This window comes from Apium graveolens, chromosome 1 (assembly GCF_009905375.1).
Source record: "Apium graveolens cultivar Ventura chromosome 1, ASM990537v1, whole genome shotgun sequence".
Classification (NCBI taxonomy): Eukaryota; Viridiplantae; Streptophyta; class Magnoliopsida; order Apiales; family Apiaceae; genus Apium; species Apium graveolens.
This window is the reverse complement of record NC_133647.1, coordinates 8,119,637-8,144,732: the sequence shown is the minus strand read 5'-3', so window position 1 is coordinate 8,144,732 and position 25,096 is coordinate 8,119,637. Positions and strand designations below refer to the sequence as shown.

Sequence of the window (25,096 nt, the reverse complement as noted above, 5' to 3'; positions counted from 1 at the left end):
GTGTCGGACAGGTTCGTATCCAAGTGTCGGACTCGGCAAAATTCTGAAAATTTTACATGATTTTGACCTAAAATAAGTGTCCAAGTGTACATACCCATGTCCGAGTGTTAAGTGTCCGACACGGGTACTCGAAGCAAAGTCTGGATAACTAAGCATTTAAGTTCTACCCATGTACCCGTGATCTGATGCTCTGTTTCACTTCATGTCACTCTTTTTTGCCCTCTGATTTTAGAAGTCCCAAACGATCTCAGTAGAAAAGGTAAAATTTAGATTACAACTAAAAAACTGGAATTATATAATCAACAGCATAAAAGAGCTAAGAGTTTCAATTAAATCTTACATCACATGGTTTTCTTTCATCGATTTATCAGTGATAGAAAAGCAGTTCAGAGAGGCTCACTTTTGTTGGACGACTAAAAGCAAATTCCCTTCATTCAACTTTTTTGGAAAATTCTTTCCTTTTCTTCTCTCCAATTTCTACTAGCAAGCCCAGAAGAGCTTCACACACTTGAGAAGCATTTGCCTCAGCTACGTCGTCATTCAGGGATGAATAAACCATCCATGCATGATCCAACTTGCGCTTTGGTCTCACTACAACTGACCCCGGAACTTCTGCATCACGACAGGTAACAAGCCCGTCACTCTTCTCGCTATATCTCATTTGAAGGATTTGGGCGCATGCAGCCATTACAGCACCGAGGGGCATGACTACTGGGAGGGTTGCAGCTTGGCCTGCAGATAGAGGTGCAAGCATCGGTAGCTCTGCATGAGCAACACGTGATAGTGTGGCCAAGACTGCTGGTGAAATGCTGGCTTCAGTATGGAAGGAAACCACTGGGAGCTCCCTTGGTAAGTGGTATTTCCTCAGAAAACTTTTTCTCTTGTCATATGTTAAATCTTCCAGAGCTTGCATGTCACCCTTCAAAAGTTTAAGATTATAACTTGAATATCTTTAAATAATTCCTCAGAATAAAATTATTGATTACCAATGAAATATCCAAGAATAATATTTTACCAAGCATCAGTGCGTTCATTCATCAATGTCATGGTTTTAAGTTAACTTGTTTGAAATACAGCCCAATACCATTCTTTTCCAGCTTTTCTATAATCAATGCTAATATAAATTTAAGACCCTCTGTTCTTATCAGTAGCATATATGTAAATGTTGCAGGTCCTTGACCAGTGAGGGAGAAAAATATTATAGCAAATATAAGGTCTGAGGTAATATAAATCTAAGAAAGTCTAAAGAATGATTAAAGAAAACTGAACTAGAATGATAGAGTGGGCGTGTTGTGTGCGTGTGAGCAAATTGGCACATCTATGTGTATATGTGCAAAGCAAATACAGGCAATATAGTAACTTATTGATATTAATAGTAAATTAACATATATATATAAATATAATTCTTATCACGTGCCAAAGATGATCATGCAAGAACTACATACAACAAAAAAAACACACAGAATGAGCAAAAATTCAACCTTATGCCTTGCAACTTAATAAAAAGAATTAGAATAGAAGATAAACCTTGATCACATTACAAATCAAGAGCTCCATCACTTTCCGCATATTTACATAATCACCAAGTTGTCCTTCTCTCAGGATATCTGATGCTATTGGGCTACCACCATATGGGCTCTGTGCTAATGCCAACCCAGCAACCTTATCTTTCAAATCATTCCAATACATGGATAAAGCAGCTGCAGCATCTACACCACCTTTACTATGCCCAAGAAGTACTACTCGTTTCCCTGAACCCCAATAGAGTTCCTCGATATAGTCTTTTATCTCTCTGGCATTCGTTTCAACTGAAGCCTGAATTTAAAAGTTTTAGTTTCTATACATAATGTGCAACATGAAGAAAGAGTTTAAAAAAACCAAATGTACCTCGCTATGAATCTTAGCAATGTGACATGTCAAGCCAATTTTCGAAAAACTTGTTTTTGTACTGACAAAGTAAAGTGGTCCATGGTTGCTGAAAAGACCTGCAATTCAGAGTGTGAAGAAGGAAAACATGCAGTCTCACTTAAGCCAACTAAACGATAAGAACAAAAACACAGCAAATTTGCCCAAATATGTCGTCAAAATGGAAACTCGAAGCAACCTGGTTAAAACTTATAAATTTTTATTTTAAGAGATGAGTTAGTATAGCATTTTTAGGACTGCAAAATCACAATTTTTTTAATCTTAAATAATTCAGATACCTTTACTAAGTAAAATATATACAAAAGATGCCAACAATCTCACTAAAATAATATTGGTAACATCTAAGTTGCAAAGCTAGAGTAATATGAAGATGGATAGACATAAACTCCTTGTCCACAATCTCATTGGTCGAAAAACACACAAAACCACCAGTTATAAAGTTAAGGATTGAGGAATAAAGCTCCTTCATCTTGCCATCCACTTTCACGGAAAATATAGCTAAACAATTGTTAAGTGTAGCTTAAAATATTCTACCTGGAACAAGCAAGTAAATCATTGAATTCGGAAGCCTGTGCACACCATGCCTGACAAAGTGGGAAGCACTTTAATGATATTGCGAGTCCACCTTTATAAAAACTACTAACAAAGAGAAAAAAGGCCGGTAAGTTATACCTAATTTCATCAAGAATTTCCATAAACCTCTCAGTTCCATGTACGACAGGAGGCATCTCTGGAGCACGCTTTAACCATCCAATGTCATCTGCTGATCCACGAACAGTCCTTTGTACCCGATCAATAAGGCTGAAAAGGGAAAAAAAGTAATTACTAACAGTTGTGCAAATATAGAGTATACACAGTCCTAAGATATACATGAAATGTATAATATACAAATTCTGAGCAGGGTATATAAATAATTGACAGTTTGACGCAAGTGACACCATTACAAGTCCTGACACATATAATCTATAATTCAGATTATCTTGTCCTAGTCTATAATTTAGATCATCTCGTCCTAAAATATCTCTATTTTTCCTAAACGCTTGGTAATAACAATACCAAAGCCATCACGAGGATCTGGACCTCTACTGAACTTTGATTTTTCCAGTAAACTCCACCATCCCATGAAGCACGATTGACCACTTTACTCATGAAATGGAAGACATGAAGACGTGTTTTTGTATTCAGTTGAGATCAGTGAGATGTCATCATTTATCATTCACCATTAAAGAAATGCACTAGTAAATTTTAGCATGAGTTTTAGTTGATAAATTACCTTTGAAACATTGAATTTCCACTTGGAGCTGGTTGAACAATCAAACTAGTATTTTCGGACGACTCTTGAGCTAGATCACGACTTATTCCATCATGAATAAGTGGTGCATCAGTGGCTATATCAGATGAAACAGAGACTGCAGAAAGGCTTTCACTTGTGGTTACATCATTGCGAACTACAGATCCACTGATATTTCCAGAAGAAAATGTTGACAGTTCAAGTCCATCAGAACCTATAGACCCAGCATCTGCTGGAATTGGGGAAGAGATGGGCCATGTGTGAGTTATGTTCATCATGATTTGCATTATACGGAAGGTATGTACTTTGTACATACTACATGAAAGTGACAGCTGAAAGTACACTTTACTTCCAAGAGAGTAAAAACAAAGGAGACACGAAAAAATACCTAGCTAAGACACAAAATATAGTCAATGCAGTCTGGTTTTGATGGTTTAAGAATTTTGTTAATTATGGAATTCAATATCTAATTTTATCCATCCTAATATCAGATGTACACATACTCCCAGCCTAAACTGATCATGAACATAACATATTTAATGAGATGCAGCGATTCCCCTATAAATCTAAAAACAATATAATTAAAGCATAACGTATAATGTACGCCAAGTGGCATTGATGAAAAGGTCATTCAATTCAGAGTTTACCACTCAATTTTCACACATCAATGGCAGGAAATTCTAACATAGGCCCTACATTATCATCTAACATCACGCCAGTACTCAAAATAAAAATGAAAGATCTAATACTTAAAAGAAAGAACCTAGTAATATACAATACATTAAAACTTATTTGCTAATGCTAATTTCAGTGCTTGTTTACAAGGCCATCAAACAACTAGTCAAAGTGAACTTTACTTATGTGATAGGTCCTCTATTAATACAAGCGGTTTCCCTATAACACCAAGCCTACTATATTAAATCCAGAAAGCTCCAATCAAGTGACAGAACCATGTTGGGAGAAGGGTGCCCGACCCCCCCCCCCCCCCTCTTCTTATTTCAGGTACTAAATCCTAAATAAAATAATATAAAAATAACGGGTACAATTACACGTAGTTCAAAATTTAAACCACTGCCCGTGTATGTGTGTGTGTAAAGGCAAACATGCTTAGAGCCTTAGACAATGAAATAAAACAGGGGCAAAGCATAAAGCTCACCGGTAAAATCGGGAAAACATTGAGTTAAATACGAAGTTGTTCCAGCAAAAAGAGAAGCAGCATCATTCAAAGAAGGTACAGACGTAAATACTTGTTGCACAGGCCGGTTATTACTCACAGGATCATTGTTTGCCTGTCAACAAGGCAGCTGTAAAAGAATTCTGGATGAACATGAAAAATCTTCAGCAGAAGCTAGTTAACACAAAATCTACATAGAAAATTAGCAATAGCTTACAACTACTTCAAAAATTACTTAATAAACTCTCCTAAATGAATAACACTCAATCCTCATCATCACTCTTTCCAAATCTATTCAGACTTTATAATCCGTACTTATGTTTTAGAATAAAGATATAAAAAAGCGATCACCTTTCTACATTATGCAATCAACCTTTTTTTCCTTTTTGCTAATTGTAATCTACCTTTCCATCTGTATTACCCCACACATATATAAACACACACATATAAATACACCACTCCTCACTCAGATAACCGAGATTCGAAAAAGTAAGTCCTCATATACGCATTTCAATAATACATTTCCTCTTTTCAATTTATAGTTCGATAATTAATTATCATTTTTACCACACATTATTATATATTTTAGTGGTTTTCTCAATTCTCTTTCTCAAAAGGTTCTCTCTCAAACATTAACCTACATACGTAAAATTACGTTTTTCACGAAAAAAATGCATAGAACAAGCATCCACTCTGCGAAACTACAACAATCGGAGTTTAAGCTTCCAATACAGAAGATAATTGTTCAAACTTTCTATACGAAAGATGATTGCGTACTTACGAAATAATACATAGAGAACTACAACAAACGTATTCATCTCCAAGTACACACATATATATACACAATGACAGAAAGTATGTAAGTACCAGAAGAGGTTCTGATTCTCCAGAATTGATATCATCACCATCCATAATCAATACATCTATACACAATCATAAATTACAATTTAAATTCAATCGAATTCATGTATTTTATGATAAATAGTGTGTGTGTACACATACAATTGATTAAAAAGGCTAAAAATTGGGGGAAATTGATTTGGTACCTGAAATTGATCGAATTGGAAGCAGTGTGTGTATACAGAATCAGGAGTTTGAGTGAATTAAAATTGTTAAAACCGAGAGAGAGAGAGAGAGAGAGAGAGATAACCTCTTTACGTGAAGCGAGAGAGAGAGAACAGAATGATTATACAGAGAGATGATAAATTATTCTCATCATGATCTTCAAACAGTTACAGACGCCACGGCGTCGTTTAACTTTCTTCAATTCTATTATTTTCTCATAAAGTTTAATAAAGTAATTTTAATGGAAAATAACAAAAACAAACACCACTTTTATTAACTAAAAATGCTAGATCTTAGTAATCGAGAATGCTAACACCGATCTCGAGATACGGATATTTTTCTTTTCCCTATCGAATTTGTATTATTATTCAATATTTGTGTTTATGCTTTCAAGTTATGTTGGGTTGTTAAAGTTAGGTCGTTAAAGTTGGGTCGTCGTTATTTTATCAAGTTCTAACGGTCATTTCCAAGAAAAATTTGTTTTTATGCACTATTTTCTCTAAAATAGAAGTCGATGAAGTAACTGAAACTCTTAGAGGCTCGTACATTACTTGCAGAAATGCATATCATGTTAATTGCACCAAATCATAACTTAAACAATATTGCTTGCCTCCTACTACAAATGTATGCCAACAAACATTAGCAATTTTATGTCAACTGATAATACCAGTAAACTCAGTACTTAAGATACTTAGAGGCTACGCATGAGAATGCCTTCAAATGTGATCCCCGGTCCGAATGCTAAAGCAAGTCCCCATTCTTCTCCATCCTCTCTTTTCAGCTCCTCCCTCATGTACTCGATCACGTAAAAGATCGTGTTGCTGCTAACATTCCCGAAATCCATCAGTGCCTTTCTGCTGCATTCGAGTTTCTTACTTTGTAATCCAAGATTGCTCTCTAATCGGTTAAGTATAGCCGGTCCACCTGGATGAACTGCCCAAAACAGATCATTGAAGTTCTTTAGGCCTTCCTTCACCATCAGCTTCTTGCAGAACTCCTCAATGTTGTCCTCTATTTTCTGCGGAAGGTCTCTGCCTAGCTTGAAATTTATCCCCTCTTCTGACAGCCTACCGTCAATCACATTTTGTGTCCCGGGCAAAAACTGCTGCACTGCATAGTTTAGTTCCATGAAAGGGGACTCGAGTTCTATTGGATCAGTACCAATAATCACAGCAGCAGCACCATCTCCAAAAAGAGCAGCTCCAACAAGGTCATATGGACGATCCTAAAAATATTGCTAACGTGTTATTATGTATTATAGCGAATTTTGTAGCTTAGCTTAAATTAGAACAAAAACCTTTAACTATTCCAATGTACCTAATTTGTGCAGGTAATTAGTTCAAAATCAGTAGTACCTTGTTAGGAGGACGGAAACCTAGTATTGTGGTTTCAGAGGTTGTTAACAAAACACGGCTTCCAGGGTTGTTTTCAGCAATGTCCTTAGCAACCCTAAGGCCAGTAACACCACCATAGCAGCCAAGAAAGTAAAGCATAACACGTCCAACATCGCTTCTTAAACCAAGTTCACAAGAAAGGTACAAATCGCCACCAGGTAAGCGTATCTCACTTGAGGAAACATACACAATGTGAGTGATATCTCCAACTGGTCTTCCCCATTCTTTGATACAAGCCAGGCTGGCTTCTTTTGCCATCTCTACAACTGCTGGATTCGCTATTTCTAGGCGTTGTCTGATTGTCGGGACGCCTTCAGTTGCTAGCTCTGGATACTGGTCCAAGATCTCTTTGCACATCACTGTGTATCTTGTCTTCACAGTTGTAGTTTTACCTACCCAAATTCATTAAAAAAAACAAATTATTAATCATTTATGCATGTATTAAGAGTGTTGTATAATTAGTTGAAACTTACACAAGCGCTCCAATTTCTCCTTAATAGCCGAATCTTCACATTTTGTATCACGACAAAACCCCTCGACTAAGAATTCTTGTGGAATAATCTGGCTGGGAAACGATTTCCCTGTTGCTAAAATCGCGGCCTTACCTGGAGTTGGAACACGTCTAGTCGATGTTTGCTTAGGAGCAGCGACGCCATTGCCATTTACCTGAGACATGGTTTAAACAGAAGCAAGATTAGTGGAAGTACTTGCTAGGTGGATGTAGAAGTAAAAACAGCAGAGATATAAATGGAGAGTTGTACATTTATTGGAGAGAAGCTGGTGGTGAAGAGAAGTAGCATGAATGATTTGATAATGTAATATTTACTACTTCTTGTTCTGATTCTGGTTCTTGAGTTTGGATAGTGTGATGCTTTGGATTGCAACAATCTTTTTAACTTGTTATAATTGATTGGAACCTAACTTAAACCAACACCATTCTTTTGTGATCAAGGCACACACGTGACAGTAGTAACTTAAACCAACATCATCACCCTTTTGTGAAAATATGACTAATGTAAAGTAAACACAGTGAGTATATTAGATTAGAGAAAAAAGTCCGCACTTACCGGAGTTACATGAGTACATAATGTATTTTAATGGCAGAATTGTGATTATTTGGTCAAATTTTGCAATAACAAAAGTACCCTTTGTATATGAACATTAGAATGCTTGGTATCTGAGTACGTACTACAGAGTATAGTATAGAGTATAGTATTCCAATCTTAGAAACTGGTTAGCATCTTAGAATATTAACATTAGAATGCATGATCTTAACTCTGTTATTGGTTTATAATTTCTTAATTATGAGCCCCGCCTAAATTGGGTGAATGACAAATTTCGACTATTTTTAAATAAAATTGATAAAAATAACCAATTTCTGAAAAGTTGGCCAACTTTAGCCGATGGGATACCCAACTGTCAGTGGAGTATCCACTTTATACAAGATACCCAACTTGCAGTGGAGTATCCCATATATGAAATATCCAACTAGCAGTGGAGTATCTTATACAAATTGGGATACCCAACTGACAGTGGAGTATTCAATCGGCCAAAATTGGCCACTTTTTTCAGAACGACTATTCTTGTTAATTTTTTTCAAAAATCGGCTATTTTTGTCATTTTTTCGCCTAAAGAAAGGGTCTCTTTGAATTATTTCATATTGATCATGGTTAGGCATCCACCAGAAGTGACTGAAAAAAGTTTAAAGTAACTAGAGACACACACAGGAAAACTGATAAGTGGATTCTATTGAAGTTTCAGGTCATACTTTAACCTTCAGAATGGAAAACATGAAGCTTGGCACAAGTTCTTGGCTTTCAGTAAGCAAAGAAGTGGTGAAGACGGTCGAAGAGTACAGCTGTGTTTTATCATTGTCTGTGATCAAGTATCTACTGAGCTCCATAACAAGTTTTTGGTGCATTGCCCTGAATTGTTCGATCTTCCATTGGAGCTGAAAGTTACACGAATCTCGTGTTCCCTAATGAAGATAAACGTTTCAGGTCATTTTTAAGCCCCGATCTTTTTCACCATCTGGTAAAACGTCAATGGAGATCGAAGGATACTCTATGGGAATATTTTCCTACAACGATGGAATGATGAAAGTGCACGACGAGTTACTATATTCAATCGACAATAATATGGCACACATATGTGAGGGCAAGTCAACCATGGAAACAAATTGCAGCGTCTAATGTCATAGTGGTATAGTCGCTGTAACACAATAAGAATATAAGTGTTTGGGGTAAATACAAGTTAACAACTAATGTGTACTAAATTGTTAATTTTTTTGAATTGACATGTGATGGATTGTTAAATCCGGTACGCATTTGACTATGGGCTTGAATTTTATAAATTATATCAGAATTCTGCTCGGGATTCCGTACGTGTGTTTGTGAACTCGACGAGGACGTCGAGCCTATAAGAAGAGGCGTTTGTAACATCATACGCCGATAAAAATAAGAATGTTTGACTTTTATAAATATAAGTCAATAATCAATGTGTATTAAATACACTAGTTTTTTCATACTGATATATGATGGGTTGTTGAGTTCGGTCCGCATTCAGTTGTGCACTGTCACAAATTCACAATGATGGTTCTATAATTTAAAAAAGGACGTAAAATAACAATTTGAAGATTAAATATTCATAAAACCATATAGTTTTTTCTATTTTTTGAAATATGAAGTGACATTCCATATAAAAAAAAGTTAAACAAAGAATCAAAATTTACAATTGGTAATTTAAAGAAATTCCGAAAGGAACTCCTTGATGGATGTCAAATAAATTATAATAATAAATACAGAAGATAGGCAAATACATTTAATTCCAAAGACAAGAAGAGTTTGGAAAGCCTAGAATACATAAAAACATATAATTCCTCTGTTTTGTCAATATCTATAACTTTCAACCAAAATGAGCTCAGAAAAGAGTTTGTAGTTCCAAGACTACATGAAACACTAATACCTCTCTTTGATCCTATATTTTTGCATTATTCAATACAGGTAGGCAAAAAAACAAGAATTTGTGGTTCATAGAACTCAAGTGAGCATTTAGAATTATAAACAAAATATTCCTATATTTGTCTCGCTATCTACCTATGTATCATATATGACTTCAAACAAGATTAGTCCCCAAGGAACTTAATTCATAAGCAGGAGAGGAAAAGAACTCTTTGAAAGTCGGATAAATGTAACTCAAGTTTTACATATATACTTGCATACTCGCTGAAATGATCTTTCCTAGAGGGTCACAAGGATCTTGTAGATTTTAGATCCCTTGTTCACAACTTTTTTGTGCAACAAAGTCTAGCAATTTTGATGGAAATTCAAGCTCTTCCCAAGTTCCATGTGACCCTGTGGGAGTGAGCATCTCAGGTATGTACACATATGTAGAACTTAATTTACTCTTATACGACTCTTAACATTTCGGTGACCCTTTTCAAAGAAATTGAAGGACTTCAGCAGTTCAGCTTTCCCAGTCATGACAGAAATATAGGTATGGAGAAAACAATACTCTTATAGATTAGCCTGGAATCTTTTCTGGAATTTTGTTAGAATCATTTTTTCCCTTTGCTAACCAGTTGTCCCGATCATTCCAACAATTCTCCAAAAGTATTCCATTGCCATCGAAAGGGAATTTCATTAAAAACATACTAGTCATTTTTCTCCATGGGTGGATAGATATAAGTCAACTACAAGGCGTGATCCTAGTAACAGAAATTAGACTACAAGATGTAAACCTTAAAATAGAAACTAATTTACAGATCACAATTTTTTTAGAACTAACCTATGTACATCATCATTCAGATCCAAGACAAAATCTACCAGGTAAACCACAGGATAATGTCATATTTACATAATAACCAATTTGGTCCGAGGTAAGGAATAACCGGTTACACCAAAAGATGCTCAATACAGCCAGCCATCATTTCCTCCATTTTCCAGAGTATCACTTCATGTCCAGGTTAAAACTAACCTGAAGCAGAGTGTTTAAAATAATACCTGCAAGATAAAATAAAATATCACATTGTCATAACATTCAAATATATAGATCTTGTCAATTGTCTCTAATCTATCAAGTGAATTTTCATTGTGCATAATATTAGAGATGTGGATAGAGTGGCCTAGGTACATCTGATTCAAAATCCATGTATGACAGAAGGGACAAATGGAAGACAGGAAACTACGATACATCATGTTCCTTTCCAAGAGGCTGTGGAAAAAAATTACTGATGACCTTTTTGGAGAGCAATTTACTTCAAAAAATGACAATATCTGGAGACAAAAAATGAGATATGTTTTCCTTCCCTATTTTCTTCTTAATAAAAATCTTCAGACAACTCAGTAGTGTTCACTGATCTGATGCCAAAAGTTTTAACTGGATATAACCCTCTTCGAAAATAAATATCAACCATGCATGATAATTAACCAAAAAAAAAGAAAAAAGTCGCATAAAGGGAGAAAGAGAGGCATACACATATATTTTGACACCATACATTGCCGCATGCTTCCGTAAAATTCGTTCGACAGCATACCATTCTGATCGGTCTGACGCATTCTGATAGCCTATTCGTGGCATGTGGATCGAGGCTTCATTTGTCAAATGCATACAACAATTTTAGGCAGTGATACATCGAAACAGGTACATTACAGAATCTTGGGTGATAAAACCTTCACAATATACTAACTTGTATCTTCTAGAATGTCAACAACTACATGTTATTTGCAAGTTCTAAATGTAAATAAATGTAAATAAACCTAATATGCACAAAATAAATAGATACAGGAGTAAACAATTTAATTTAGTAGTCTAGAATCTTCTTTCTGTAAAGAAGAAACGCCCAAGTCTTACCATGCTAGAAGTGAAAATATGTGTGAGTTTTCTCAAAATTTTCATACTAGAAATCAATGGGAAAGATAATAGGACTAGCTGATTAGAAAATTTCTGACAACATTCTAAATTATATATATACCTAATTTTTCAGCAGCAGTAGATGATGCTTTTGATAGGCATAGTTCCAGATCAGGCATTGATATATTGCTCCGAGGGACTTTACGCCTAGGACTATATGATTGCACAACAGCCAGAGCGACCCACTTAGGTGTACAGCTTTTTTTACTCTCGTCATCAGTATCTTCTACACATGCAGAAATTTGTTAATTATAAAGTGATAAAAATAGTATAAGTAACATGAAAGTTCTAAACAGAGGGAGAGTAATTTTTTAGCAGTAACAACAGATCACAGTCATTGAGACTAGAGAGGGACAGGGTACATGGAAAAAAAACAGTATTTACATGCCAAGCTGGACAAACTGTAAGTGATAATTAATTACTTTAAATGCTCTATATAATTATATCATTTTTTTATGCAGCGTTAGGGTACTTTAAATAATAAACCCAGGGTAACCAAAGCCTCTGGAATGTTTTATGGAAGACACCTAATGTATGTAGAAATATAAAACACAACTTACACAGGTTACTAGAAATAATTAAAAAAAAAAACATATTCTATAATATGTTGGTTATAACAAACAAGTGCGATTTATTAGTATTTATAGCAAAAAGTAGAATATTTGCTTTACCCCTGCACTGGGAAGTGACATCTACATATATAGAGTCTTGTCGATTGCAAAGTACAGTATAATTTAGTTATAAATGATGTAGAGTTCCAAGTTTTACGTTTTTACTTGCTCTTTGTGCTAATCTTGTATTCGGTACTTGTAGACAGGAGCTAGGGAGGGTAAATATACACAGACCTCTTGTACGAGAGTCATGCTTGTAGACAGGAGCTAGGGAGGGTAAATATAAACAGACCTTATCTCTACTCTTTAAAAGTTAAAAAACTTGTTTCCGCAACAAGTGTTAATCGTTATGTTCAAATATAATTTGAATTATTATTGTTGAGTGCCTGACAAGTACAATTTTTTGGAAATTTATGTAGTACAAATATATTGTATCATAATTGCAAACTGTCATTCATCATTCCGGGCAAGATGAATGTTTGAATAAGTCTACTGTTTTTTATCAAAATTATTGAATTTGGTACATTTTGTTTGCTAATTGAGCCTGGTACCTCTTTTTTTTTGCCAAGTGAGTTTGGTACTTTAATTTTAAGGAATTAATTTTCGTGGTTTTGGTTGTATTTGAATGACATTTAATGTCCAAATTCGAATCCAATCCACGAATCTTAAATTTTTCAATATTGCGACCCGACATTTGAAGGCCCGTATTCAACACCCACCACAAGTCGGGGTAACTAAAGGCCAAAAGAAAACAAACAAGTGGAAGCAAAAGGGTTTTGTACATAAGTCAGTTCTGAAGTAGGTTCATATTAGTGTTCCTTTTAGTTAACATAAAGGTATACCATGGTTTTCATATGACTAACATTCCTTCCGGTCATTCCATTATATAGATTACATAAATAATAATTAAAAAAATGTAGTTTTGGACAACAACGTACAATCGATTTGAATGAACCAGTATATGTATGCTCACCAGTAATTTCCAGAAGATGGAGATCACCAAGATGAAGATCGTCAAATTCAGATGCCCGTTCATATGCTTTTGGAATACTATCTGAGAGTTTGGCCAGAGCATTAAATAAACCCCCATGGCCCCAGGTGCCAGAGTCATCAACGCAACTACCAAATCAAATGCAAGTGTATGAATAAGAGAATCATTCGTAATGTGAAAAGCTGAAGAGACACGATAGCACATTTTCAGACCCCAAATGACCATTTAGAAACTCTTATTAATTGTCCAATAGACTATTCAATTTAACAATTGATGATTCTAACGTACATAATGCTTAAAAATCTTTCAATTTGTGATGTAATCAAGAAAGTAACCATACAGCCCGCATCTACCATGATTCAAGTCCAGCTAAAGTCTCTAGAGTTGAAGTAAGTTCCCATACATCTTATTTCACCAAGCAAATTGCAAACAACATGTTATAGTTGAGTAGATACTGTAGGATTCTGTAAGTCATAATGACTACTAGATTGATGTACATAATAGGTTGGCTAATTGTAAATATAAGATGTCTTGTAATTCTGTACAAGTGAAATAGTGTCAAGTGACAGAAAGACTTCCAACGGATAATCTACAAAGGCTACCAATGGATGATCAATAAAGCTACCAATGGATGATCAACAAAGCTCCCAACGGATGATCAACAAGGCTCCCGACGGATGAACAACATAGTCCCGACGGATGATCAAATTCAAAATATCTGTTGACAATGACGACACAGTCACATGCGTTGGGTGTTTGCAAAAGGAATGTGGCAGCTTGTTAAGCAGGATTTTGAGAACAAAGAAGCATTACCATTTCCATTACCATTTTCAAGCAAATGTGAAGATATTCAAAGATGCTGGAATAGCGTAGTGAAGTAGCATGGAGTTAGACTAGATATGTTTGTTTTATTATCTTCTCTTATTGTCATGTAAAGGCTTCTGAATACCATCAATGTACTACTAACACAATCTACACCAGTTAAGCTCCCTATCCATCTCAAAAACAAAGAAAGTTTTTCCCAACCACATATGTGTGTGCTCAAACCAGCATATTTTCACATGGGATTTAATCCTTAAGCATTCAATATAATATAAAAAGCAATGAAGCATCAGAATTTTCAGAAGCTAGTTACCTAAATATTATTGTAGGTTGTGACGGACAAACTTTTGATGGTTGTGTACAATCTCCGTAGACAAAAATAACATTACCAGAATCTGATGTAATATCCATATCTGCATAGTTGATATGGTCCTTAACTGCCAATGATTTGTATCCAAGAGCTTCCCATTTGGCCAATTTTTTCTCCTCTGCTTTCTTCCTTGCAGCCTCAGCCTTAAGAAGCTTCTCTTCAGGTAATCTTCTTCTATTTTCCAACTCCAAGGCAGGATCGTTAGTTGCTCGCGACTCATCGCTAAATTTCTGAACCCATGATAAATATGAGGCTTCATCCAGACCTGGATCAAACGTGACGGAAGATGGCATAAGGTCATGGCCATCAGATATACCCCGTGGATCAATCTCCAGCTTCTTGTCATCAATATCTGACTTTCGTCCATCTCTTAATGCAAGAACCTTTTTGACTGCAGCATCCATTTCGATATTACTCGGCAGATCTGAATTTTCATCGCTCATTTCTGTCAGATCAAATTTATGCAGTCCAAATATAACCGCTCGCAAGTCTCCAACTTCACCTCCCATGTTTTCTTTTCCTTCATGATCCATAACGTTTTCCCCCACAACATTGTGACTAAGCTGCAACTTCCTCTCTGCTCTACGCATGATAACCTATATCAATATACTCCAACCATCAGATAATATGAACTTTAAGGGTGAAATCGAGCAGATAAGTACTCACCTCCTCTACTGTCCGTGCAGTAACTAAATTAATGGATAAAACATGATTCATCTGACCGATGCGATGAGCACGCTGCAAAGCCTGCTTATCCACCTGCGGATTCCAGTCTTGCTCATAAAAAATGACCTGCAGTTGTAGTGGAGATTAATATGACTCCATTTTACCATCAGAGTAGGACCAAGGCCAAACCAGCCTCCCCCACCCCAAAGTAATATCATGAGGCACAAACCTAGTAAAAATATATATTTACACAGAATACTGAATATTATACACATGTACTTGTAAAAAACTTGTAGTGGATATGAGGATGAACTCTTAAATAAGGTAATAACCCATATAAGGAGCAACATATACATCAACAAGCACTTTTAAGATATGTTGGAATGGGAAGCTATGGACACACCCAATATTGTGTATGTACTTATTCTAATAATCATAATAAATGTTCCAAATTCAACAAGGGACATCATATAATAGTAGTAATGTATTCAGTCATTGAGTCATTATTTTGTGCACTTCAAGTAACTATAATTTTCCTTTAAACATTGTCTATTTGTCTGGTATAGCACTCCGTGTCAAGTTAGTCAATTTTCAAAAAACTTAATTCGGGTATCAACCAAAATTATTCGCAGGCAGAGTTTTCCCAGATTATTACTGTATGTGAATATAAACTTATGTGCTTAAACTGGTCCCTGCTATTCTGGAATAGTCAAACCACGGTACAATAAATGAAAAACTGTTATTCTCTTTCTTGAGCATCATTACAAGACTCATCAAACTCATCCTTAAATTGAATCAAACTCTGTCATAATGAGCAACTTAAAATAAATATCAACATCACGAAATTAACAAGATGAACTATTTCATCTCTAAGAATTTCAATTTTTATGTAACCACCCGCCAATAATCAGTACAGCTCACACATAGTAGGGTGATATATAAGAATATATAAAATCTTGAATTGCCAAAAGAAACACATGAAATGGAAATTTCACGGATACACACTCAAGACAAAGCAAATTGCTGGGTCTTATATCATAAAAATTACTGAAATCCATATCAAGTTTAAAGGCCAAACATGGGGTATCATTCAGGCTGAACTCTTAAGCTTCCTGGACTCGAGTTGATCAATTTTTAAATAGCAATTGAAAAATATACTATTTTCTTTCTAAACAAAGGAAATTTATTTTGAAAGTTGTACAGTTAAATGTGCATAAATAAGATCATGAACGTTGTAAAAAATATAATGTACAGAATTTAAAATAAAGAGCATAAGGATCTAAGTGTTAGATACAATTTAACTATCCTAATTGCAAACCAGGAAAGGCTAGGATTTCCTTTACATTCAATAACATTTCAACTCGAGGATAAATTTCGCTTTACCAACGAAATGGCAATTTAAAAGGAATTAGAACATAGTAATTACATCTAGCAAAAATCGTAACACAATGTAGACAGAAAGATGCCAAAAGGTATGCTCATTTGAGATTTTTCTGAGGCATATACTACTTTATAGAAAGAAAATTCAGTACATCTTATACTCTGTATAAGATCTGTCAAGGAAGTGGTAGATATGGAGAATTCTTACAGTATCAGCAGCAACAAGATTCAAGCCAACTCCCCCAGCTCTTGTGGAGATCATAAAAACAAATGCATCATTTTTATCATCTTGAGCTTTAAAATCAGGATCTCCTTTAGCTGCTAGTTTACTAAAACTTCTAATTGCAGCAAATCGCTCCTCGGCACGAATTGAACCATCAAGACGCTCATATGAATACTTCCTCAACTCTAAAAAGTCCTACATCTCAGTGTGAAAATAATTTAAAAGATTAAACAATTGTAGTTAGAAAATTGGTAAATGATTCTGTGATTCTGTCGCCATAAAGAACTCAGAACAACTGAACAAACCTGCAATATGTCAAGGGTATGGGTCATCTGGGCAAACAGAAGAACACGATGTCCAGAGTCATGTAGCTTTTGAAGGAGCTGATCCAAGATTAAGAGTTTACCACTGGCCTGACATCAAAGAAAGGAATAGAAGGAACCATCAGGGGGCAGAAATAGTACTAAGACAACTAATTGCATATCATAAAATAAGAAAGACAAAAATGAGATGTCTATAGTCATGTGAAGATGTAGTTCCTCATTTCCTTTCTTTGATTTTGGTAAGTAGCACAAAATATTATAATCAAAACTTCAGGTATAAATATTAAGACTTAAGTTATAACCAATAGAGAAATTAAAACATATAATACCTGAACCAAGTGTTCACCCTCTACATATGGTTCAGGTTCTATACCAGGAAAAAGGTAAGGATGACTACAAGCTTTCCTTAGTTGCATTACCTAGAAAAAGGTAAACAAATTATTTAGTGAAAAAAAAATTAATGGTACATTACCAAGTACTTCTCCTGTGACAGAAGCTAAGTCTATACCAGCGAAGGAAAAACAATCAGCACACTTAAGTTAAAGCAACTTTCCCCATAATAAGATAGACTTGAGTGGCATACTAAATATGTACAGTTCAAAGCAAACAATTAAACCTTGTAAGTACAACAAATCACAACAAAAATAATAATTTAATGTAGTATAGACGTAAACTAGAACACTTAAAAGAACAATAACCAAATTTTCCGGGGAATGATAATGTCAACTCAATTCTTCAATACTAATAAATTATTGTAGTATCATTAAAAATTACAAACATGATATACAAAAAAAAACAATCACGAATGCTTTAAAATAAACATAAAAAATAAAGAGAAAATATAATTTTAAATTACAAATATATCTTGAATCCAAATGCCCCAATATAAGTAGGGATTTTTGTGTAGTTTCTGAGAAATAAATGTACAGAAAACAGAACAGATTACTGGGACATGAAAAAATTCACATACAATGTTCTGTAGGGACTGATGACTGGGAGTGCCAGAAGCAATTGCTACAAGCCTCGGAAGCTCCTTTCTTAATATTGATATATAGACTTTCTTCTGTAAAACCACCAATGGCGCCATCCTATATAAATGAAGAAAATATTTATCTGTTTTCTACCTTTTGCAGCTAGCATAACATAATTTTCAGAAAGTTTTCAAAAAACATGTGCATAGTCATGCAGCCTCAACTTGTATGTTAACTGATTGTGGTGAAACATGATGCAATTTATGCACTAGAAAGATGATTGTGCTGATGAACTAACAAAGTAATCTCAGTTAGAGGTGGCAGCACAAGAGATCCGGACTCCATAAGCATATATTTTGTTCTTCGCAGCATTAATGCACCTAGAATGTATCTTAAGATTTTGAACTGCTCCTTAACTTTCTGTGCATCATGACCTGCTTAAAAAAAACCATCCAAATTTGTTAAATCTATTTTGACAAAAAATCTTTGCTTGATATTCTGTTAGCTGCATGGACATTAAAATAGATCTTGGAAGCAAAAACATTACGGGCTCTAAACTAAGCAACTTGATCATCCATAATTACATTTGATACTACAAATATATGAGACAAGGCTATTAAAATAGAATAAGTGCATAAGATATGCCATATGTGAGTGATGCACACATGCATGGAAAATTTGGGCCATCTGTTGTATTGATACAGTCACTTCACCAAAAAACTAACGACGTCTTAAACAGAAGAAGTGTTAAATTAAATTCCAAGACTAGACTATGTAACTTGGTGGGGACAGCACAGGACCGTAGTACACAAACAGATGTGGCCAAGCCAGATTAAATTACTAAAAATCAAGACAGAATAGAAACTAAAAAGGCATGCGGTCAGATGCCAGCTCAGCTTTTACCCCATTATTGTGATAATATGCCCTACTGTGGGATATAGCTGAAATGCATTCACAATTCACAAATGTCTGCATTAATAATCTAAAAGAATATGAGTGAACATAATTATAATAAGTTGGATTAATGAAATAAGGAGAGTAAAAGAGGGCAGACAGATGTATGTATGAACGTATATTATACATCTTCTACCGCGTATTAGAAAGGAGGCAACAACCTCAACATATAGCAAATAGAAAACTTGGTGCTTACACTTGCAACAGTAACCAGTCTATGATGATGTCATCTTGATGGCCAACGCATGCTTATGCCATGATGAAATATGGAGAGGAAAAGAGGGCAGAGAAATGTATGTATAAACGTATATTAATACATCTTGTATCGCGTTTTAGAAAGGAGGCAACAAACTCAATATATAGAAAATAGGAAACTTGGTTCTTACAATTGCTACAGTAACCAGTACTATGATGATGTCATCTTGATGGCCTACGCATGCTTATGCCATAATTTTTTTTGATATTTAACAACTTTGAATATCTCTTGCCAGCATCAAGGTGTGACCAAAAGCATAGTATCCCAGCATCAAGATGTGACCAACAGCAAGATACAACAACTCTTCAGCTCCATTAAATAATTTAATTCAATAATGGATGGATTCATGCAAAGAAAATTATTACCACGTGCAGGATCTCCAGCTTCCTTGAATGTAGAAAGAAATTGCTCTCGTGTCCCGAAGATTGCAGGCATACAAAAATGCATCAATGCCCAAAGTTCAGTGAGGTTGTTCTGAATAGGAGTACCAGTCATCAGTAACCGTCTAGGCATTACAAAATTCTCTCTGAGGACATTATACAAGACCTGCAAAAACAGAAAAGTTGTTGAGCTGCAGTTAAATCCAGCAGGTATACAAGACGAGGCATTAGAAAATGCTTTCTGAGAACATTATACAAGATGAGGATGGCTGAGTTAAGACTTTCTTTCATACTGCGTGGTGATGATGTGACACTCAACGTATGTGAAAAGTCCATAATAGTTAAAAACTTACGAAGGTCCATAACAGTTACAAACTTGCTAAGGCCTTGTAGGATAAACAAAAAACTACTCATACTACTAAAATGGTAGTTAAAGCATTTTGAAACATATTAAATTTGTATATCGTATAAATATATATACATATAAAAAGGTCTACTTGCACAAATGATGTGTTATCTTAGAATTCTGAAAGGAACAAAATACAGTTTGTATACATACCTGTGTGTGTATATATATAGTAGTTTTGTTCACATGTTTCATCAAATAAATGACCATAGAAACAAAGCTCAGGCATTTTTAAAGTAGAACAATTCGTAATGAGTTATGACAGGAGTAAATAACATTTGTATAGAGTAAAATCTAAGTAGGATTCGACCAACACATTAAATCACTACATTACCAATTATTAGGGATGGCAACAGGTCGGGTTCGGAACGGATATTGTAAAATCCAAATCCAAATATTTTCGGGTTATCCAAATCCAAATCCATCGCGTTTCGGGGCGGATCGGGTATTTTTCGGGTATGCAAAATTACAAATAATATAGTCAAATTCAATATCATTGATACATGTAAACACCATAAATTACATTTATGGTATAATTAAAATTAAAATAAATATATTTATTATGTAATCAAACGCATTATTTTAGACGGGATTACATGATGAGTGAATCTAAGATAGGTTAATAACATAATATTTAGTATTCCATCATAAATAAATATTTTTTGTAAATAAACAAAACAGTAAATCTTAATTAATAAAAGTTGAGATTGAAAAAAAGAGATATAATTGTCTATATAAGTGTTGACAATATTGGAATTGGTAAAATAAATATGTCTTACATCTAAAATAATATGTAAAATGTATTATGTAAACATTGTATATTATTTAGGTATCGGGTTTTCGGGTTCGGATTGGGATTCGGATTTCGGATCGGGTATCGGTTCGGTATTATTGAAATCCAAATCCAAAAATCCGGGGTTCGGTTTATCCAGAACTTCAGGTTTCGGATCGGGTATCCGTCGGATCGGATTAATTTGTCATCACTACCAATTATATAATCTTTAAAGAATAAGGTTGACCATATTCAAGATATGCACATCAATATAGAAAAAGGAGATCTGTTAATCATACACTAGAAGGATTCTTGAGTCTTTGTGCTTCATCAATGATGGAATAATACCATTGGAATTGTGAGAGAAAATCCTGATCCATCAACGCTATATCATATGTGGTCAATAGGACATCAAAAGGAAACGAAGTTACCTGTAACAATGATTCAATTCATACTAACAAAACAAGGACCAGTACTTGATACAGCTCATAAAAAATCAAGGAAAAGCAAAAGTCAGGAAGGAAACATATTAGTTACCGAATTCTTAGATTGTGCAAGTTATGTCACAATTATTATTGATTTCATTATGCTTTCACATACTTTTTTTAGATCAAATGAGTAGTTTGGGGGCTTTGGTTTTACAAAGTTTTCGGCAGTAAACAATACATGCGCTCACAGAACAATTTAAAGTACCTGTACTCCTGTAGATTGTAAGAGCTGAAGATTCAGGTGTTACCATATAACAGAATATCAAATCACGAAGATTTTGAAACGTTACCGTGCAATGTCTATTCATATATTGATCATTGATAAGTTCTAGAAGACTTTTTACGATTGCGTGATGCATAGGGCCTTGTTGATTAAAAGAACCTAGTGAGATTGATTTCTTTTTCGTGTTCCTAAATATATCAGATCAAGTTCTTAAAGAAGGTATTTTAAACGAGACAATTATGTACACTAGACCACAATATATATATATATATGGATATGACAAATTAAAGATATTGTCTTTCAGTATAACCCTGTGTGGAGCAACTGCAACCAAGAAATGCATGACAGATTAGAGCTCTATTTAGCTTTTTATGTTTAGAACATCCAGATTAAAAAACCTAGTATCTATTCAATCTAAATCATCACTAGCAAATTAGCAATACAGCTATATAGGGGACTGTTAATCTGGCTTCCAAAAGATCCTTCCTGGTACTGCAATAATCACATTGTTTCTGGGGAACGCAACAAAAAATTAAGACGGGCATTTCAGGCTTAATTTAATTTAAAACCTTAAATTTTGATTCCATCTAGTTTTAGAACCCTAAATTTTTCTCAATCCCACAATGACACATGGATGATAGAGCTTGACTTTCCATCATTAATTGCTAAATTTTTGTAAATATGGGACAACCTATAAGTAAGGCTATAACCATATTCATTCTTTTCCAGCACATGATGTCAGATATTGGACTTACATCACCTTCCGCCTTTACATGATCATAGATATTCTTCCTTAAGCTACGCCGATGATCCTTGTCCCCAACATAACTAAGTACTCTTAATTTTGGTGCAAAACTTGCAGTCTCTGACACCCAACCATCAGTAACACTGAGCGGACATAGTACTACTGCAAATAGTATAACAAAGCTAATATGGTGATAATGATGAAAAAATATGGAACTTCTAATACACTATATCAACAATATGCAGATAAAATAATATAAGAATACTACTCACGAAATGGCCCAGGAATATTTCGACAAGCTTTCAAATAGCTCAGAAAGGAGATAGCTTGCAATGTCTTCCCGAGACCCATCTGCCAACAAGCCCTCCTAATGTTAAAGGACCACATTGCCTCCATAGCTTCTAATTGCTCACAAAATTAAAAGTTTGACTCTAGTTCTTTTTTCAATTAGAACTATGATCATAAACAACGAGTACCATGAAATGTGTTTTACTACAGTGAGGAACAAGTATGCAAGAGTGAATTGCTTAACTACACGTCGCAAAAAAGCACATAAGCATAGCATACATTCACTGTGTACCAATAGTAACTGTCACAATTGGAGTTATGTAACAATGTTGGGCCAAGTTTTATGATTGGGTCAATTATAGAATTGGGCTATAAGTTTTGGTTCGGCCCAATGATTTAGTTACAGAGGAGTGTTAATGCATATATGATGTACCTTCTTCTTCATTGTACCGCTATCAAATAAAATGAATGTCTAAGTTTATCTTTCCTTTTCCTGCATTTTTTTCTTTCATTTTTAGAAGCTTAAGTTTTAAAAATATAGTTGTCAAGATCACGACAATAACTCGCACTACTTACATCAAAGAAGCATACAAGTCAAGTTCCCTCAATGTTTCGACCTCTAGGATCGTAAAAGTTTTAAATAATCTCCTATCTAATCCGATTCACCACCACTCCAACTAGTTCTCATATCCAACACAAAACTTTGCGATATCTAATTTCCACACCACAATAATATAAATTAAACTAACCGAAAAATACAAAAACATTCCTACAACTAGTCAGATAAAATCACACAATCACACACACACAGAAACAAAACTTTATATTTACGCTTCACACTATACTTCACTAATCCGTGATTCCATATAACATACCTCATCACCTGCAACATCAAAGCACAAAACATCACTCATTTATTCGACTCGAAAAATAACTACTAAACATCCAATTTTCTTAAAAACCACAACAAAATTAGCAATTAACACAAAATTAAAATAAATAAAACAATTAATATTTATCTATAATTACAATTACATTGAAATGTAAACCCTAATTAATTAATTAATTACCGAGGATGACGTTAACACCGAGAAGATATCTTCGAATAAGCCACGAGAGGCCTTCTACTTGGTGAGGTTTAAGTGTCGCTGTTATGCCGATGTCGGAGAAGTTGACCGGAGATTCGTCCGAGTCGCCGGCGACGATGGTTTTCGCGGCGGCGATGAGTCTGTGTTTGTAGTCCATTTTTTGTATTTTTGAATTTGGAAAATGGAAGGAAAGAGGGGAAGGCGGTTTTAGGCTAAAGGCAAATTTTAACGATTTTTTACTTGCCAGTCATGAGAATAACGATCCGCCCGAAAATAACGGATTGGATACGCATATAGATTTGGGTAACTTCTAATACGCATCTAGCATTTGGGTAACACATAACAAACAACGTATTAGGCATATGTTGTTGGGGTATTACTTGAAATTTATATTTTACTAATACTTGATACGGAATTGAGTTTTGGGTATTTCACTATACGCATAACTTAGTTGGGTATCCACATATACATACACACATTCTATAGCTACAGGCTACAGGCTACAGGCTACAGCCCTTCACTTTCTTTTCTTCGGCAAGTAAAACTCACACACACATACATACAATACATACATTTATACCTTTAATCAATGATTCTTTTTCACTAAAGAGATTCATCAGCCAATCATATAGTCAATTAGGTTAAGGTATTTATTCGCCATCGTAGGTATTGAAGAGAAGGGTTGAGGTTTATATATGTGTGTAAATGAGAAATTGAAGAAGGAGAGAAGGATATTATGTTGCTGATCGATTGAATACGCATCTTTCATTAGGGTAATTCAATAGGTAAAATTCACCATGTCTTTTAAATATGTGTATTTTGCTCAATAACAATAAAAAAAATGGGTATATTTAGCATTGTTTCACGGTTTTATTTATTTTGTTAAAAATATATAATAGGAATAATGTGTTTTGTTTTATAAAATTTGTAAAAAAGAAAATAGCAGTGTTATTGTCACTAACGCTGTGAATCGTAAGTGTTAAAATGTCTTTTAAGTCTTGCCTTTTGGCATGGTAAGTTTGTTATAGTTGCCGTCGTTCGTATTGGTCATTAGTTTATTCAGTTTTCGGTTCTGTATTAGCAATAATTGTTAAGCATGGCCAGGCATGGAAATTATATACACGAAATGGAGGAAAGTTTTTCAAAATTCAGTATTGAGGAGGAACCGAGGAGACTTCCGAGGAACTAAGTGAAATAGACCTAAGATGGTGCTTGGTAGGGAGATTTTTGACGGATTCATCTATTGATTTCCAAGTCATGCAACATAAAATGGCTCATCTTTGGAAACCAAGAAGAGGAATGTATGTGAAATCTTTGGATGCAAATCGTTTCTTGTTCCAGTTTTATCATGAAATTGATATTAAGAGAGTGATAGAGG

At 34.7% G+C, this 25,096-nt stretch overlaps 3 protein-coding genes across 9 annotated transcripts; all 3 read right to left on the bottom strand.

Annotated features, from left to right (window-relative positions):
- Positions 1-247: 247 nt before the first annotated feature.
- LOC141660463 (uncharacterized) lies at positions 248-5,638 on the bottom strand. Of its 3 annotated transcripts, none has more exons than XM_074467454.1 (9): positions 5,542-5,638; positions 5,259-5,314; positions 4,374-4,506; positions 3,200-3,449; positions 2,599-2,727; positions 2,461-2,510; positions 1,888-1,985; positions 1,528-1,815; positions 248-919 (listed from the first exon to the last, which is right to left on the bottom strand). In XM_074467454.1, the coding sequence occupies exons 2-9, from the start codon at positions 5,301-5,303 to the stop codon at positions 431-433; spliced, it is 1,482 nt and encodes a 493-aa protein (XP_074323555.1). In that variant the 5' UTR covers positions 5,304-5,314; positions 5,542-5,638; the 3' UTR covers positions 248-430. The 3 variants fall into 3 exon arrangements, with proteins under 3 accessions (XP_074323555.1, XP_074323551.1, XP_074323561.1); XM_074467450.1 differs by having other exon boundaries at positions 5,438-5,592; XM_074467460.1 differs by having other exon boundaries at positions 3,200-3,446; positions 5,438-5,592.
- A 338-nt stretch (positions 5,639-5,976) lies between these two features.
- Positions 5,977-7,540, bottom strand: LOC141660457 (type III polyketide synthase A). Its single transcript, XM_074467443.1, has 3 exons — positions 7,324-7,540; positions 6,812-7,242; positions 5,977-6,681 (listed from the first exon to the last, which is right to left on the bottom strand). Exons 1-3 carry the CDS (start codon positions 7,523-7,525, stop codon positions 6,148-6,150), a joined length of 1,167 nt encoding a protein of 388 aa, XP_074323544.1. The 5' UTR covers positions 7,526-7,540; the 3' UTR covers positions 5,977-6,147.
- A 3,044-nt stretch (positions 7,541-10,584) lies between these two features.
- Positions 10,585-24,006, bottom strand: LOC141660439 (putative helicase CHR10). 5 transcript variants are annotated; one of them, XM_074467438.1, is made up of 17 exons: positions 23,701-24,006; positions 23,506-23,513; positions 22,615-22,693; positions 22,353-22,504; positions 21,186-21,317; positions 19,694-19,874; positions 18,417-18,552; positions 18,118-18,235; positions 17,477-17,566; positions 17,130-17,237; positions 16,810-17,019; positions 15,222-15,347; positions 14,499-15,151; positions 13,346-13,491; positions 11,823-11,987; positions 11,325-11,439; positions 10,585-10,851 (listed from the first exon to the last, which is right to left on the bottom strand). In XM_074467438.1, exons 1-17 carry the CDS (start codon positions 23,873-23,875, stop codon positions 10,821-10,823), a joined length of 2,625 nt encoding a protein of 874 aa, XP_074323539.1. In that variant the 5' UTR covers positions 23,876-24,006; the 3' UTR covers positions 10,585-10,820. The 5 variants fall into 5 exon arrangements, with proteins under 5 accessions (XP_074323539.1, XP_074323523.1, XP_074323527.1 ...); XM_074467422.1 differs by lacking the exon at positions 23,506-23,513 and adding an exon at positions 13,989-14,081 and having other exon boundaries at positions 23,701-23,837; XM_074467426.1 differs by lacking the exon at positions 23,506-23,513 and adding an exon at positions 13,989-14,081 and having other exon boundaries at positions 11,823-11,984; positions 23,701-23,837.
- Between the last annotated feature and the right edge of the window lie 1,090 nt (positions 24,007-25,096).